The following is a 19004-nucleotide window of genomic DNA, read 5'->3' as shown; positions in this document are numbered from 1 at the left end:
TCAGGAATTCCTTGGTTCAAATCTGGCTTCTGCCCTAGAGAAGCCGCTATTCTCTCTGCAGCAGCTCACTGTATGCAACATGGCAATATTTACTGACTACAGGGATGGTTTAGGGATTACTGAGATAATATACATGGTGTATATTGAACACTCAGAAAACACTATGCAAGTGCTAAGGATTTTTATGAGGATTGCCCTTCAAACTGAATACAAATTCAAGGAAATATTTTTAAAGAACCCCCATAAGCTTGAGGTCTTTCACACTGCTTTTAAAATATATGCTCAATATTCTCTTGTAAATGTTTACTGAATTGTGCCTGTAGCTTTATGAGCCAGATGTAGGATAAAAATTTATAATCCTCAAAACCAAGTTCTTAACTACTGGGCAAATGTGAATTAGGGATGGAAAGATCTATCCATTTTGATTCTCTCAGTTTCTCAATCTCAAATTTAGTTCTCCATATTTCTGCATCAATTTATGATTTTTTTAAAAAAAGGCTTTCTCATGAAAATCCTTCAGCCTTTGGTGCGAATTTCTAGTAAACATTTTTATATCTTAGTTTTGACTAAATTGCACTTTTTTGCAAGCAGTTTCATGTCATATAATGCAGTTTTGTATGTTATTTTTACTTATATATTGACTTTTACATTTTCCCAAATATATGTAAACATTGGTTGGTTGGTGACCTGCATCACAAAATTTAAAAAAGTGTGAATTTCAAAGGATGGCTGTGTGTTTTGGTTCTCAGATTGTTTTGGAAAGTGCAAACTTGATAAATTCAGCTTGAAATGCAGACTAAATCAAATTTCTCACCCATCCATAGTATGAATGACTCTATTCTGAATTAGATTTGCAAGCGAGCACTGCACAAAACCAAGCGGGCTTGACACTGGAACAGGCCCTTTTTTACTTTAACGCCGTAAAGTCACACATTATCCGCTGAAAAGAGATTTTACTTGCAGCTGTAAAGTACAAAAGGCAACTGTTGAAGATGGTTAGCCACACATTATAAATTACAAGGCAATACAAATGTTAAAAATAGCTGTAGTGTGCAAGAATATAGTTAACACTCCAGCTCTAGCAAACCTTTCTGTATTCTATTAAAGTTGGCAGGCCCAGCATGGTTAGGCAGATGCTGAGGCCCCAGAAGTCCTATTGCTGCCAACACTGGCCTTTTTTAAAAAAAATGGTTTTTCTGGCCCAACTAGTACTCCAGAGTGAAGTACCTGGTAAGGCCATTGCAGATGCCTTGCCCACTGCTCCTTGAGGCCCAGGCTATGCACCACTGCCTACTCCTAGTAAGCTTGTAGGCCGTGCTGCCCTGTGGAATCGTGACATTAACATTTCTGTCCCATGTGAGGTTTTGAAGTTTCAGATTTAACACCCGCTCTCCATGTACAATACTTCTAAAACTGGGATATTTTTTATATTAGAGCACTGTTCTTCAACTTTGGGTCCCCAGATATGGTTGAACAGTGTTTGACAGCAAAGATTATTAGGGGAAGGGGGAACCCCACTCCTGAGGTTTATAAAATAATACATGGTGTGTGGGGAAGTGGCTACGAGGCATTTTTGTTCCTCTCCCATAATACTGGAGCTCAGGGCTACCCAAAGAAATTAACTGGCAGACTTTCTTAACATATGGGGTTTGTTACCCTAAGAAGATGTGGTGATGGCCGCTGGCATAGATGGCTTAAAGAAGGCCTTCAGGCACATGCATGGGGGAACAGCTATGTTCATAGTACATACAGACATACAGTCTGCTTCTGAATGCCAGCTGTTGGAGGACAAACAGAAACCTGGGATGTCTATTGCCCTCATGTGCAGCTTATGTGCACTTCATAGAAGCACTGGGCTGGCAACTCTTAGAAAGAGGATGGCGGCCTAGATGGACCTGTGGTCTGATCTAATAGGGCTCTTCTCATCTTTTTTAATAGCGAAGACAGTAATACATGCTTACCTGGGAGTAAGCTCAATTGAAAATACTGAGACCTGCTTCTGAGTAGACATGTTCTGATTGTACTGTAAGACAAATGTTCTTCCATTTTTTAAAAAAGGCGATTGTTTGAATGGAAAAAATAAGGTTAATCTTAAGACATAACATGTTAAAATATCCTGGCTAACTAGTCCTTAATAACCATTAAAAAAATCTCACTAGTTTGGTATGGTGTTGTTATAAAGGCACATTAAACAAGGGTGAAGACAGACAGCAGGTTCTCAAACTTTTGGTTTAATGTTTGTGTAGTACGATGCAAGTGTGGGAAGCAGGGAACACATATTTTGCCAAAGAAGATGCCCTTTTTGCTGGACTCAGAGCTCCGCTCTTGTTCCACTCTTTTCTATCTGCACTGTGGACTAATAGGGACAGGAAGCATAAATGTAAGAGGCCTATATATATTGGATGCCCATCCTATGTGTGGTTGATATATGTGTTGAGCCTAGCATGTGATGAAGTAGTCATGCAACTCAATCCACATTCACTGCAGGATGGCAAAAGCAAAATATGAGTTGAGCTTCATGCTAGCTGCATGATGAAGAGGTAGTATGACCAATTTGCCATGAGTTGCACTCGCTTGTATTCATTCAACTGATTTCAAAACTACATCAATATGGTCAGCTGGCTTTGCCCTACTGGTGCCTCCCTTATTGTTACTATACCAAGGCAGGGTGACCCTACAAATGACACTATACACACTCTTTGGAATTAAAGGCAGGGAAGCTGTCTAAGCCATGCAGGAAAAAGTGTTGCTGACCTGCAATTCCTTTGCATCAGAAGAAGGCCGTACTCTAGAGTTCAGTACTAGCAAGTGTGGATAGGCATCTTGCAAAGCGAGGACAAAAGCCAGTAGTGTTGTTTTTCCCCCAGTGAATGACTGTAGATGAATACTAATAAGTGAAGCAGCCTCAAAAATGATAGCCCACTGTGGTTCCCACAGTATAACCTCCTTTGCAGTATATGTGTAAGGGTTCTTCAGCACAAAACTATTATCATGAAACCCTTAGAACTCCAGCGAAGAATTATTAAATCATTAGAAGAATTAATATAGGGGGCAAAGGCTCAATACCATGGTTTTCTTTAACCTCAATATGAGGAGTAAGATCTACAGCTGCAATCCTTACATGAATTCAACAAGACTTCTGAGTAGACATGGTTAGGATGGTGCTGTAAATTATCTCGGTCCGAATATACAGGAGACTCTTGATGGGCAGGACAGTCTCCTGTTTTAGGATTTTTAACAAAGAGATGGGGAAAGAACATTCACATCTGACAATATTGCCATTACATAACACATTCTTGGGTACTACTACTTGATGCTAACATTTTCACAATGCACTGAAAGCTGAAATAATAAGTTTTCTCTGTCCCATATAGAAAGGAGGAGGAGTGAGCCCACCTATCTTGAAGCAACTGTGGCCTTTGCTTGCTTCTTGAAAGCATGATCAGCATGAATAATCAGTCCTTCTATTTCCAGTTGTTCAGGTGTGAATGTTTATGCAGCCAAAATAGCGTCAACTATGCGCAAGAGGGGTGGTATCAGCAGACTTCAGGGAACCCAAGTGAAATGAAGTGGGGGATTACCAAGGAATAGGAGGGGGTTTCAGTACTGCTATCTGATCACAATGGAACTGCCTCTCCAGAGAGGCTTGCCTGGTGCCTTATTTATGGTCTTTTTGAGGAAGGCTTTTTCTGTTCCCCCAGGCTTTTTAACCGTGTTTCAAATCCAGGCTGTAAATTATTATATTCTGCCTCTATGCAAGGAGGGTTTTTTGGGGGGAGGGATATCTTTTATTATTGCTGGCTTATTATTATTATTGTATATTGTATTTTAAAAACTTTATTGTAAGCTGCTCAAGAAATGTTTATTGATGGGTGGTTATGTAAATTTAATAAATAATAATATTCATTAAAAAAAAAGACTTGGAGAAGTACCAAAAACGTTTAGGGGAATAAATACCTAATGAGAGGGAGATCTCCAAAAATAGCCCAGATGGGTAAGTAACCTCAGCGTCATTGAATACTGATTTGACTGTTGGGGGAGAGGAAATGGAATGGAGTGCCCTGGAGGAAGGCACTGAACAGTATCATTTGACACTGCAATGTTTTGTTGCAGGTGTCAATTGTGACATCCCTAAAATGAATCTTACCGTCTCCCATTTACTCTCTTCCCTCAAAATCTATCAGCTCAGGACTAAACGAATGTGTTGAGAGAGATCCATGACTGGATCTCCTGACATTTTCTTTGCTTAAAAGCAGCTATTGAGGTAGTGATTGGATCAGGGCCAAAAGATAGGGTGTGGGGGCTTAATATGTTCTCTCTATGGCATTTCTCCAGTTAAAACCCACCTCAAAGTTTGTATTAGTCACCCTGGGCTCCTTCTCGGAAGAAGGGCAGGATATAAATTTAATAAATAAATAAATAAAATTAGTCATGGAATTGAAGAGAGTTGGGTGTGCGTATTGTGGTGTCTTTTCTCCTCTCACCAGTTAATAGCAAGTTTGGGGTGATTCTAACTGGGGAAAGGGCATAGGTCAGAAGCATTACATCCCCAGCCCTGTGCTTCTAATCCAGTCCCACCCAACTGTTTTTAAGCAAAGAAAAAGAGATCTGATAATGGATCTCCCACATCTTGCAATTGTCATGGATCTCAAGTCAACCAGTGGCCTCAATGCAACTGCGCATGTCCAGCAGCAAAGCAGGGTTTTAAAACTAGAGATGATTGAATGTGGCTGAATAAGTGGATAGTGGGTACCAAAACTTTGAAGTATATTCCATAAAACCTATAAAAGAGAGGACTGTACGGACTTCAGCCAAAACAGCTGGTGTCCTTCATTGGGTGCCTGGGGCTTCTGTCAAGGAGACTAGCAAGGTTCCACCCACTCCAGGCCAATATGCACCAAAACAGTGGAGAGACAATCCACCTCTCTGGACTCAGAAATGACTACAGCACACAATATACATACACAGAGCTACGAGTTTTTCTTTGCATCTCTCAACACTTCAACACTTATTCTTTATTTCCCTCTTCATGTGCAGCACTAGCACTTGGCTAGTAATGGCACATTGTGTTTCGTGCATGCTACATAGGATGATGTAACGCAGTCCAGTTGCAGATATTTTGGGGAAAGAGCTGTCCCTTTCATACACTGCAAACATTGAGCCATAAATCCCCATTTTTTCTTTTAGGTCAGGCCCAATATTACTTCTGGCTTTGTCCTACACTTGCAGGGGTCTGCTATTACTGTATTTAGCCAGGCGCTCCTAGATCTTAGCTGCGATAACTTCTGCTACCTATAAGATACATTTTGGAACTCCAGCACTTGCAGACTGAGATATGGAAGCTTCATTCCATCTTTGGCAAAAATTAGCCACAACTATCATTTACTAGTCACTTTCTTTCATTCCTACTAAAGTCACAGAACAAGATCAGGGACATTTATACTTTGCACTATCTAGCCATTATTTAAGGCTCCCTTGCATACATTTGTTTTAGAATCTGCCTGAAGTACCTAGGGGCTATCAGCAGCTTTCAGCAACAGAGGCTAGTTTTCCAGGTATTTATCTCCAAAATGATCTTCAGTGCACTGGGGCATGGTTATTCATTCCTGAACAATTTATTTATTTACTATATATATTGTTTTAACTTGCTGGACACATGACTTGGGGAAACCCTAGGTTAAGTCCTGGCATATACTTCTAGAGCATAAAAAGTTTCACCTTTCTGGAAAACCTGCTTGGGGATGTTTTACTTCACTTTTGAGGGCCTCTTTGTTTTGACCATCTTCTGCTTTAATGCTTAGGTTGCTAGCTCAATTATGCCTGAAAATGTCTTGGATTACTCCCTTAAGCAGCTGTGAGTTTGATGGAAGTTAACCCAGCACAGTGCAAATGGTAGAGCAGGGGTCCCAATGTGGCACCCATGGGTGTACATGCACCTACAAAGGCCATTCCCAGCACCATAGGATCCGCTCCCCCTGATGAAATTAGGCTCTGTGGAATGCAGTGATGTTTCTCAAGACTATAGTATATAATTCCTCCTGAAACTGCATAAATTGGCCAATCTTCTTATGTATACACAAGGAGTAATATCTATTATTATTTAAAATACTTTACAAGTTGAGTCCACCAGCTGAAATTTATTTACCATGTTTCCCTGGGGACTTGAGGATGATGTTCCCCCAAGTCAAACTGCATGTCCTGTTTTCTGTACAGCAGCAAGGTTTTCCTTGTTGTAATATGGCTAAGCAGTTTTACATATAAAGATGAACTATTATACATCATAAAGAAAAGGGATAATATACATCAATGTAAAAGCAGAGCATGCTATTGGAACTGTTCAGACATATTCAGTAGCCAGCAAGGTGGTGGTCTGGACCCACTATAGTGGAATGGTGATAACAACAAAAATTTGCCAAAACCCAGCTGGAAAAAAAAAGTGCTAGTCCTCCCAAGGGGTTTCTTCTCATATTTTCCACACCCAGCACAGACGTTCACTAAAAGGATCACTAGGCGTATGCTTCTGAAACTCCCCCCCCCGCATCCCTTTGGAGGCGAGTTTACCCTGCTGATTCTAACAGTAAGAAGTGGCTGGCTGTGTCATAGATGTATCCAGTCCTTTTTTCCAATTCCAGAGAAGAGCAGAGGGAACCGATTCCTCTGTTTTTGATTATGAATGGATGGTATTCTCTGTGATGGAGTCACTGCCTACAAAATCCCGGAAGTGTGCAGTTGACAAGTGAGGTTGCTCTTCTTCTGAGTTTTGCCCTTCTTGCTTGGTTTCTCCCATTACTGATTCCTGTGTGTTGGAGTCGTGACTTGTGGGTGTCTGGAAGTTGGACTCAATGCCTAGAGGTTCACTGGGCTGCAGAGGAAGCAGGGCCTTGTGTCGCATGAGGCTATCATCACTGTTTTGGGCTTCCAAAGAGTTCCTGTGTTTTGCATTTTGGTTGGCTACTGCATTTGTCTGGTGCTCCTCAAAGCTCAGTGAGAATGTGACAGTCCCACCACTGAAACTCACCTTTTGCTTGCACCCATGTTGCTGCTGCTGGTCCACTGGTGTTGTTAGTGAAAAGGGGTCTTCGTGGTTACTTTTACTGCTAATGGATGAGGATGGAGTAGAACCTGTGGAGCCTCCAAGACTGTTAGACCTCTTGCGAGACACATTGCTGCGTCGCAGCGTAGCCCTGGCTGCAACCTTGAAGGCGTGGGCAGCAGTACTGCAGCGCACCTCCTCAATGGTGTTGCGTGAGGGCTTGAAGAGGATGATGTAGACCTTGTTGAAGAAAATGCAAGCCAGGAGCCCAAAGCTGGCAGCTAGTATGGCAATCACCTCCACAGCTGAGACAAATTTACCATAGGTGCTGGCGTAAGCAGGGATAAAAGAGATCCAAACAATAAAGAAAATCAGCATGCTGAAGGTGATGAATTTGGCCTCATTGAAGTTTTCAGGCAGCTTGCGGGATTTGAAAGCAAAGAAGAAGCAGATAGCAGCCAGGAGGCAAGTGTAACCAATCAGGAACCCCAGTGCCATCAAGGAGCCCTCATTGCAGGTGATAAAGATGATATCATCTTCCAGCTCATGATTCCGAAAGCTGGAAGGGGGAGCCGTGTAGAGCCAGATGACACAGATGACTATCTGTACAAAAGTGCATAGGAAGACCAGGAGGAATTGAAGGTTAAGACCCCACCACTTGCGATGGAGACTTGTGGGTATCTTGGCCTCGAAGACTAAGAGGACACGATTGGTCTTCACCAGAATACAGGAGATGCAGAGGACAAAGCTGATACCAAAGGCTGGCTGCCGCAAGCGGCAATTCCAATCCTGTGGTTCACCAATGAAGAAAAGGGAACTGGAGAAGCAGCACAGCAAGGAAAAGAGGAGGAGGTAAGAGAGTTCACGGTTTGTGGCCTTGACGATGGGTGTGTTGCGAAATCTGGTAAAGACACCCAGGACAAATGAGGTTAGGAAGATGCCTAGTATAGCGAGAAGGGTGAGAGCGATCCCAAACGGCTCTGTCCAAGACAAAAATTCTATTTGTTTGGGAATACAGAATGTGTGGTTTTCATTAGACCAGAAGTTTTCATCACACTTCTCACATGCACTGGAATCTGGAAGAGACAAGACACTCTTGGTTACAGTCCAACAGCATCTGGAGGGCCACAGGCTCCTCATTCCTGCCACAGATGCCTGCCCCTCCCCTAACATCTGCTTCTGCTATTATCTGTTCAATCAACTAACCGTGCTCACTCATCATTACCCAGCCCAGTGGTCCTTCTGTCCTTTCTTCCCCTCCCAACTAGGTGAAGCTACTTTTTCCCCCTCTCATCTCATGCCCAAGACATGCCAGGTATTGTGCTCCTGCATTCTTGCCACATGTAGGGATGTTTGGGGCTTGTTTTTTTTTTTGCTTCATTCCTGCCTGAAAGTGGCTCCATCTGCATGTTTTGACCTGTCCCCTGCTATTACATCTGCGTTGGTCCTTTTACCGCTCCCAGTCTTCCTTCCCAGTGTAGGAGCAAAGCCACCACCGTGACTCTTGCTTCTGTCCTCCTGCCATTTCCTCTCACAACACAGCAAGAGGTGGAGGCCACTGAATGTGACGGTTAATAATAATAATAAATTAAACTTGCACCTTTTAATGGCCACCCAAAATCTGCTGCTGGAGGTAGCTATCTCAGCTTTATTTTATTCATTTATTAAAATGTCTTAAAACCCCAGGGCATGTTACAACAAATCACAGAAAGCAATGAATGAACAAAAAACACAGGTATAATTGTATAAGCTTTTACCATTTTGCAGGCTTGGAAGCATTAATCTTCTGTTAAAATTGCAATATTTATTATTTATAAAAATATTTGCTTACCACTATTTCGTTAAAAACATCAAAGCAGTTTACAACATGATTAAAACAACAACCATAGAATTTATACATATATGGTGAGGATGGACCTAGCTAAGTCAGGCTGAGGTGTACCTCAGGGTCTCATCTGTCTTCCCCCCCTTTTTTTCCTTTGCTTTCTATGTTTATTGCTGAGGGGAGGAATGGGGGAGGGGTCTGGCACAACAAGCCCCCTAGAACAAGAGCCCCGAATGGGCACCAGAGTTGTAGCTACCTCTGCATGCTTGTCTAGTATACAGAGGACCACAAAATCTGTATCAGGTAAGCTTATCATGTATACTTCAACAGTGCCAATAACGTGCTTGGGGTAAGAAGAAACCTCATTCTTTTGCAAGTTCTTTTCCTTCCTCACAAATACGGAGTCGGAAGCCCAAACAGCTGCAAGGCAGTTCTAGGCCTAGACCTCAGTGAGGTAGTAAATATGCATTCACACACAGGCAAAAAAAAAATCCCTCCACACAGAATACTATTATGTCTAGGAGAAGGGTTCTAACTAGGCTGCTCCCCGAAAAAAAAAAAAAAAAAAAAAAAAAAACAAAGTCCAGAGGGTCACATCACTCGAAAATGCTTGGAAGTTGTTTAAAAACACTATATTAGAAGCTCAACTGGAGTGCATACCGCAGATCAGAAAAGGTACCGCCAGGGCCAAGAAGATGCCAGCATGGTTAACGAGCAAAGTCAAGGAAGCTCTTAGAGGCAAAAAGTCTTCCTTCAGAAAATGGAAGTCTTGTCCGAATGAAGAAAATAAAAAAGAACACAAACTCTGGCAAAAGAAATGCAAGAAGACAATAAGGGATGCTAAAAAAGAATTTGAGGAGCACATTGCTAAGAACATAAAAACCAACAACAAAAAATTCTATAAATACATTCAAAGCAGGAGACCATCTAGGGAGACGATTGGACCCTTGGATGATAAGGGAGTCAAGGTGTACTAAAGAACGATAAGGAGATTGCAGAGAAGCTAAATGAATTCTTTGCATCTGTCTTCACAGTGGAAGATATAGGGCAGATCCCTGAACCTGAACTAACATTTGCAGGAAGGGATTCTGAGGAACTGAGACAAATAGTGGTAACGAGAGAGGAAGTTCTAAGCTTAATGGACAATATAAAAACTGACAAATCACCGGGCCCGGATGGCATCCACCCGAGAGTTCTCAAAGAACTCAAAGGTGAAATTGCTGATCTGCTAACTAAAATATGTAACTTGTCCCTTGGGTCCTCCTCCGTGCCTGAGGACTGGAAAGTGGCAAATGTAACGCCAATCTTCAAAAAGGGATCCAGAGGGGATCCCGGAAATTACAGGCCAGTTAGCTTAACTTCTGTCCCTGGAAAACTGGTAGAAAGTATTATTAAAGCTAGATTAACTAAGCACATAGAAGAACAAGCCTTGCTGAAGCAGAGCCAGCATGGCTTCTGCAAGGGAAAGTCCTGTCTCAGTAACCTATTAGAATTCTTTGAGAGTGTCAACAAGCATATAGATAGAGGTGATCCAGTGGACATAGTGTACTTAGACTTTCAAAAAGCGTTTGACAAGGTACCTCACCAAAGGCTTCTGAGGAAGCTTAGCAGTCATGGAATCAGAGGAGAGGTCCTCTTGTGGATAAGGAATTGGTTAAGAAGCAGAAAGCAGAGAGTAGGAATCAACGGACAGTTCTCCCAATGGAGGGCTGTAGAAAGTGGAGTCCCTCAAGGATCGGTATTGGGACCTGTACTTTTCAACTTGTTCATTAATGACCTAGAATTAGGAGTGAGCAGTGAAGTGGCCAAGTTTGCTGATGACACTAAATTGTTCAGGGTTGTTAAAACAAAAAGGGATTGCGAAGAGCTCCAAAAAGACCTCTCCAAACTGAGTGAATGGGCAGAAAAATGGCAAATGCAATTCAATATAAACAAGTGTAAAATTATGCATATTGGAGCAAAAAATCTGAATTTCACATATATGCTCATGGCGTCTGAACTGGCGGTGACCGACCAGGAGAGAGACCTCGGGGTTGTAGTGGACAGCACGATGAAAATGTCGACCCAGTGTGCGGCAGCTGTGAAAAAGGCAAATTCCATGCTAGCGATAATTAGGAAAGGTATTGAAAATAAAACAGCCGATATCATAATGCCGTTGTATAAATCTATGGTGCGGCCGCATTTGGAATACTGTGTACAGTTCTGGTCGCCTCATCTCAAAAAGGATATTATAGAGTTGGAAAAGGTTCAGAAGAGGGCAACCAGAATGATCAAGGGGATGGAGCGACTCCCTTACGAGGAAAGGTTGCAGCATTTGGGACTTTTTAGTTTAGAGAAAAGGCGGGTCAGAGGAGACATGATAGAAGTGTATAAAATTATGCATGGCATTGAGAAAGTGGATAGAGAAAAGTTCTTCTCCCTCTCTCATAATACTAGAACTCGTGGACATTCAAAGAAGCTGAATGTTGGAAGATTCAGGACAGACAAAAGGAAGTACTTCTTTACTCAGCGCATAGTTAAACTATGGAATTTGCTCCCACAAGATGCAGTAATGGCCACCAGCTTGGATGGCTTTAAAAGAAGATTAGACAAATTCATGGAGGACAGGGCTATCAATGGCTACTAGCCGTGATGGCTGTGCTCTGCCACCCTAGTCAGAGGCAGCATGCTTCTGAAAACCAGTTGCTGGAAGCCTCAGGAGGGGGGAGAGTGTTCTTGCACTCGGGTCCTGCTTGCGGGCTTCCCCCAGGCACCTGGTTGGCCACTGTGAGAACAGGATGCTGGCCTAGATGGGCCACTGGCCTGATCCAGCAGGCTCTTCTTATGTTCTTATGCTAGTTTTCTATCTGTCGGAATTGTGTTTCCATCATATGAGCCCCATATGGACTTTTAAACAGTATATCTTAGAAAGCAGGTTTACCACCTCAGAACTAGGCCCCAAATGGGACCTGGTTGAGATAAAGACAGTACCAGGGCAATATCACGAAGTGTAGGCACTGCAAATAAAATTTCTAAGAGCTGTGATCTACAATAGATTCTACTACTCAAAACAAGGTATTCCTTCCAAACGCTGTCCTAGTTTGTTGCTCTGACAACTGACTTCCCTTTGATGAGGCAATGAGATTCTTCCAGAGGCTAAATTTCTCTTCTGTGACAAAACTGAGAATGCAGCAATTTGCCCAAACTGTTTGACTGTGGGCCCCAATTTCAAAACACGATTTCCAACTCCAATCTTGGGAAATGTCTCTAACAAGAAGAGAGCACAGCATCATTTCTCAGCATCAGACCATACCTGTCTCATCACTGATCTCCCCATCGGTGCATTCTACACATTCAAAGCAACATGTAGACGTTCCCTCAATAATGCCTTTCCTTTTGCCTGGCAGGCAGTCTCTGCTGCAGTTAGAGAATGGGACCTGAGAGAAGAAAAGCAATCTGGTTACATAAGGAGGAAGAGGCATGGTCATCAGGCAAAATGCGGAATCCCCAATAAGGATGCTCTGGTCCAATTCACACCAGTTATAGACAAGTGGCTGCAATCCCCTCCACCAAGCAGGAAATGTCATGTATGAGGGAAAGCCCTCCAGGTGGAGGTTCAGACTCACAAAGGGATAACAGCAGGTCCCCCTACTACTAAATGCCATTGTCTGTGGTGGTGGCTCCTCTTCACAGAGGAAGAGGACAGGTGGCAGCTGAAGAGACTGCTCTTTGTTGCCATTGCCAACCATTAACCTGCCCAGATTGGTGAGAGAGCTGCAATGTTGCTGAGTAGCATCAAACAGTGCCAGACAGAGGTACCGGGCAAATGAATCGGTGCTGGCTGCTCTTTGCATTTATCACTGTTGCTGGCCTGCTTGCTTGAGCAAGTGAGCGACTGGCTACAGTGATGTGAGTGGCTATAGTGATGGCAGGGAGTGGCTGTTGCTGCTGTCACCAACTCTCTCCAGCTGCAATCACACTGTACATTTATTCCACTTTAAACAGTCATGGCTTTCCCCAAAGAATCCAGGGAAGTGTAGTTTGTGAAGGGTGCTGAAAGTTGTTAGGAGACCCCAATTCCCCTCACAGACCTGCAGTTCCAAGAGATCCCTGGGAATAGGGATTGATCGTTAAACCACTCAAGGAACTGTAGCTCTCTGACGGAAATAGAGGCCTCCTAACAACTCTCAGCACCCTTCACAAACTACATTTCCCAGGATTCTTTGGAAGCCATGACTGTTTAAACTGGAATAAGAGTGGAATAAATGTATGGTGTGAATGTGGCCTCCCTCGGTGCAGTGGATGTGAGGAGCAGCTGGACCAGAGGGGCCCAATCCTTACCACTGACTAGAGAGGGGGGCAGGGGGTAGTATCTGCTACTCCTTCTCAGAGGTGGTGGATCAGGGATGGGCCCTCCTAGGGCACTATGGTCCTCAGAGCTGCATCAAAGGATGGGTTAGCCTGAGAGAAAGATTACACGTATCAGATTTATGGATTCTGAGCAGAATAACCATTTATGGGGAGGGCAGATATGGAAAGAGAAGTGTGTGCCCGCTCCTGCAATATGTGAAAAGGATCACCCCCTAGCCAGGCCTTAGGAGTCCCAAATTGACTTGAATGATGAAATGCAAGGATAATGCTTGGGCTATGGGGTTATTAGAAGAATGATGCATATCTGCATACTGCCTGTCAGTATTTTAACACTGGCAACTAATTATTTTTTTACTGCCAGTGGCAAGAAAACTCCACGGCAATATAGCTCTCATAGTATCCTGTTGACATATTCGACAGCTATCTTCCCTTGTGTTAGAGAGTGAATCAGTTTAAAATCCATGGTGTGCACCATCCCAGCAATCCCTGGTGCCTGGCTTTGCAGGGAACTGCCACACCCAACCTAATGGCAGATTTTGCACATACGCTAAACTGCCACCAGATGGAGGCAGAAATCAAAATCGTGACTTTTGAATTAGTGGTCTGGTCTTGAACATTCTCTAGTATTTGAATAACGCCATGGAACGGCCTTGTCTCTCCAGGGCTATGAAAATTTGCCAACTACATATAACAGTACTGAAGTAACTTAATTAAGTAACAAATAACAAGGCAATAGCAGCTTGTGTGTGTGTGTGGGGGGTGTCTGTCTGTCTGTTTTCCTTTGTTCAAATTTTTATTGTACGGTCAAAGACCCAAGCTATGTTTTCCTTTGTTGTTGAACTGAGAAGAAGGAAGGGCACAAGCTTAAGGGCTAAAGACGACTGTTGAGAAAAAGGCCTGAAGAGAAGTCAAATGGGTTGGCAGCAGCAGGTCATTCTATGGCCAGGCACATGGCCAGGAGATCAGTATAAAGGGGCAGAACTAAAAGAGCACGTTGCAATGGGAGGGATCCCAGGGATGCACAAAGTCACGACGCTGTTCTACGGGCCTCCAGGACATCAGCATAAGGACAACTGAGATGGGTTCACACTGACGGTCCCACTCCCATTTTTTACAACAGTGGGACTTATTTTTGAGTAAGCATATCTTGGATTGTGCTGCATGGCACTCACACAACCAGAGTCGGCGCCAGGCATGACTGGGCCCTTGGGCACCAGCCTGCCCCTGGCCCACAGCACCCACTCACACACCCTGCCTACCTCTTGTCACCTCATGTGAATGCTGTGCGTGCTGTATGTGCATGCCTATGCATGCACATGCTTGCCATCAGCCAAGATGGCAGCAGGGGTGTCAGCCCCTTAGGGAAGCCTCTGCCGCCATCTTGGCTGATGGCAGGTGTGTGCTCACAGCGCGCACAGCATTCACATCAGTGGGAGAAGTAGGTGGGGTGTGCATGCGGGCTTACTGAAATCTGCGTGGTCTGTATGGGGGGGGTGCCCGGGAGCTCCCTCTCTGTGATCTGCAGCAGGGTTGGGAGTCGATGCTGCCATGGATTGTGGAACAGAAGCACTACCTTCCCACCCTAAGGAGGACCCTTCAGGGGGCCCTTTGGGCCACAGGGGCCCTCAGCTAGGGCCCGACCTGGCCACCCTCTGGTGCCGGCCCTGCACACAACCACAATCTTTAAAATGGCAATAGAAGCACTAGCTAGCAAGTACAGTAGGGCCCCACTCATACGGTGGGTTACGTTCCAGACCGCCGCCGAAAAGCGAAAACCGCCAAAAAGCGGAACTCATTGAATAGAATGGCGTGACACCCAAAAACCGCCATAAAAGTGGAACAAGCACCATATGGGTGGGGCTTTAGTCTAATTGCATCTAATTGAGACAGCCGCATTAGTGAAGCGCCGTAAAGCGAAGCACCGTAAAGCGGGGCCCTACTGTAAATATTATTCTCCTCGCACAACATACTGGGACTGGAGAATGTCAGGAATATATTATTTTTCTCACCAGTAGTGTTCATACTTCCTTGGAATGGTCACTTTTGAGTCAGCAGGATATCAGAGATCACAAATTGGTTTTGTAATTAAAAATCATTAAATCTAATACTGCAGTTCAGGAAGATTTCCTCCCTCCCTCCAAAATCCATGTAAAAATGGAGATGAAATGTTGTATAGAAGCTAGCAGGCTAAGGAAGTTTTCTGCTATAAAGTGATACTTAGAAAAGCAGGTACTCGCAAGCCCATCAAAGGCAACTGGAAATGTAATTCTAGTGACTAGCAGGGAGAACTCCCAGCATGCTTCACCACAGGATTGACATTGTTTTTAAAAAAGCTAGCAGTACAAAGAGGCAGCAAATGCTTTTTTCAAAGTAGTGCCAGGCTGCGTCTTGTGCTGGGACGCAGAATCAGTGTGACGAATTGGAGGAGACCTATTGTTACTAAGTTAACACACATATACTAGGAATGGAAAAATCTGTTGGTTTTCTGTTTCACATTTTTCCAGTCTTAAATTGCATTCTCCACATTTCTGCAGCAATTTGTAATTAAAAAAAAAAAAACTCATGAAAATTCTGCAGCATTTTACTATGAATTTCTCTTAATAAACACATTTTGTAGGGAGTTTTGACTAATGTGCACATTTTTGCAAGCCATTTCCCATAATATAATGCATTTTGCATGTTATTTTCACTCATATATTCATTTTTATGCACACTCCCTCCTAATATATGCATTTTTGTAAGCCTTGATTGGCGAACTGTATCGCAGTATTTCAATAAGTGAGAATTTAAAAGGATGGCTGCGTTTCCATTCTCATATTGTTTTGGAAAGTGCAAATTTGATAGATTCAACCTGCAATGCAAACTGAATCAAACTTCTCACCCATCCCTAACATATACACACTTCGGCTGCTCCTCCTGCACTAAAATACACTTTCACTTGGCAGCAGGGCTGTGGAGTCGGAGTCGCAATTTTGGGTGGAGTCGGTAGAAATGTACCGACTCCGGCTTCAAAATAAATTTTGATTGACAATTTAAAAAAAATATAAATTCACAATGTCAAAGAAGCTTCCCATGAAGTCAGCTGTAGTTGAGCATTTCACCATAACTCAAGATGGAAAACATTTTGTGTGTCAGTGTATGACACAGGACCCAGATGAAGACAAATGCTGTGATGCCAAGATCAGCGCATATTCAGGCAGCGATGAAAATGCTCCTATGAGAGCTTCCAATTTAAAAAGACATTTACAGCCCTTTCCAGGGCTGTGGAGGCAGAAGCAATTTTAGGTGGAGTCAGAGTCGGACAGTAGAAAAATAGAGGAGTTGGAGTCTGAGGTTTGGCGTACCGACTCCACAGCCCTGCTTGGCAGCACTATGTACAATTATATACAGTATTTACTTTGCTTCTGCAGAGCATGAAACAAGAAAACAGTGGCTCACTGGCTATGGAAAAGGATTTCTGACAAAATTTGTGGACCTTGTGGGAAAGTATGGTAAATACTAATGTAAGTTCAGGGTGACTGGTGTCTCTTACCTCCTTGGAGAATCCACTCCACAGAATCTTGTTTTCATTGATAAACAGCCTCTCTCCTTTCTTGGCATAAACATTATAGTGTCCAACCTCCTCAAATACAATGGAGCCATCCTCTGGTGACAGGTGCCAATTGATAATTGAGTAATTCCCTATTAGGCCCCCAGATTCATCAAAATCCACTTGCTCCCCCATATTATTTGTGAAGTTCAAATGCCGCAGGTGCTTCAGTACCTATAGAGAAAGATACAGAGACATGCTGAAACTGGCTGTCACTGATATTGGCATCTCTTGAGGGACAAACCCTTCTGTGCCAAAAGTAAAAGCCACAAGATGCCTGTGAAAAGAGAGAAACTGAATGAGCAGCTACTGCAGCTGCTGCAGGAACCATTTAGTTGTAAAATGCTCTTCATATTGTCCATACCTCCTTTTGCAAACTGTTGGGTGGTGACATCCTCATCATGAACAGTGATGTGGGCAAACTTACAACTGGGGAAGCTCAAAACACACTCCTTTGAAAACCTTCATCCCATTCTGATTTGGGCCGAAATGCCTTTGAATTTGGAGCTGGCTTGAAATGGGGTTTGCTCCAAGGTGGTCACTAACTACAATAACCAGTTGTTGTTAATCACCCAGTAAACAAAACCTCTTAACTTTGAGAAGGGGGGGGGATAGGTGGTAAAGGGAAAGCTTACTGGAGACAGGAGAAGTCTGCCCAGCCTCTCTTGAACTAGAAATTACACTCCTGACCAGGGAGTTTTCAGGAACCAGGGATGCTCAGTCCTGCCAGCGTCTGTAGTGTCTTCCTAACTGGACTGTTGGCAGTTATGTTCTTTTCATTCTCAGAGGTATTTGGGTTGGGGAGAGGGCTGTCGGTGGAAGGGTGTGTGCTAAAAACGTGTTTGGTTGAGATCCCTAGGCAAAGTCTAAAAAAACCCCTCCTCACTTTTTTCAAAGTATTTCCATGGAATGCTTGAAAATAAACACACTCAGACATGATTTTTGAAGTGAGCTAAGTGGGGTGTGTGTATGTGTGGGTTAAATTAAAATACGTTTGCCTGCTGTCAAAAGAACATAAAAGGCAGGGCTAGGCAAGCCTTCCTGGGAAGGGCAATTCCGCTTGTAAGATACCATGGCTGGAAAAGCCCTCTTTCTCCAATCATCACCACCCCATTCACTTCACAGAGCAAGTAGGCTAGTGATCATAGGTAGGGATTCTTGGGAATTTGCTGGATTTAAATTCCTACGCACATGCACCTGACCTGCACCTCCTGGACTAATATGCAGTTTGGAACGATGTTCTGTAGGCATCCACACCACGACAAATTTGTACAATGTAATACACAAGCGTAATGTAGCACATTCCCCCTTCCTTTTTTAACAGGTACCAGCTGCTTAAAGTGACTTAAAAATGCTATCCCTGTCATTCACATTGGAAATGGGGCCATAAAAGCCTCTGGGAGTGATGTGATATGTAAGGAGGTGCTATCCCAACCATAAATATTGTACTGAAAAGAAAAAAGATGGCTACTCCCATGGACAAATGGGGATAACTATATTTTCCCACATACAATGTCCCTGAGAGCCTTCAAAGAACGTCAGTGGGTATCATGGGGACAGCCACATTTTTTTCAGTACAATATTCTTGGTTGGCACAGGATACCATCATCATCATTATTATTATTAACTTTATTTATATCCCGCCGTTTTTCCAAATTGGAACTCATGGCGGCTTCCAGATAAAAATCAGATACAATTAAAACCTACCAAAGTTAAAAGCATATAATACATAAATAAATAAATATAGACAGATATAATTAAAAAATGAACTCTAATTTAAAATAGCATTAAACTGTTTCTGATAATTAAAAACTATACTCATAAAATCAGAATAATTAAAAAATAAACAAGCAAGAACAATATGACCTCCTTTTGGGCCTATCCTTAGCCGCCTTCGGAATCAAAGGCTTGCTGAAATAAGAAAGTTTTTACCTGTTGACGAAAGGACTGCAGGGAAGAGGCCATTCTTATCTCCTTAGGGAGGGAATTCCAAAGCCTAGGGGCAGCCACCGAGAAGGCCCTATCTCTGGTATCCTCACTAGTTGTACTTGTGCGGATGAAGGTATTGAAAGAAGGGCCTCTCTTGAGGATCTCAGGGCCCGGGCATCATATGCCATTGCTCCCAGTTTCGGCCCCATTTTCAACACATGTGACAGAAGCTGAACTAACCAGGTGGTTAGTACCTATTCTTTTTTAAAAAATGGTTA

The 19004-nt window shown here is 43.2% G+C and overlaps 1 protein-coding gene across 6 annotated transcripts in view; it reads right to left on the bottom strand.

The window, feature by feature from the left end:
* Positions 1-6129: 6129 nt before the first annotated feature.
* Positions 6130-19004, bottom strand: part of CASR (calcium sensing receptor) — a 94411-nt gene continuing 81536 nt past the window's right edge. For all 6 annotated transcript variants that reach the window (XM_061636533.1, XM_061636542.1, XM_061636552.1 and 3 more), the window contains 3 exons: positions 16741-16971; positions 12151-12274; positions 6130-8109 (listed from right to left, as the gene is read on the bottom strand). In XM_061636533.1, the coding sequence (XP_061492517.1) occupies positions 6668-8109; positions 12151-12274; positions 16741-16971 (1797 nt within the window). In that variant the 3' untranslated portion in view covers positions 6130-6667. The remainder of the gene's footprint in view (positions 8110-12150; positions 12275-16740; positions 16972-19004) is intronic.

This window comes from Rhineura floridana, chromosome 1 (genome assembly GCF_030035675.1).
Source record: "Rhineura floridana isolate rRhiFlo1 chromosome 1, rRhiFlo1.hap2, whole genome shotgun sequence".
In the NCBI taxonomy this organism is placed as follows: Eukaryota; Metazoa; Chordata; class Lepidosauria; order Squamata; family Rhineuridae; genus Rhineura; species Rhineura floridana.
This window is presented reverse-complemented; position numbering and strand designations above follow the sequence as displayed.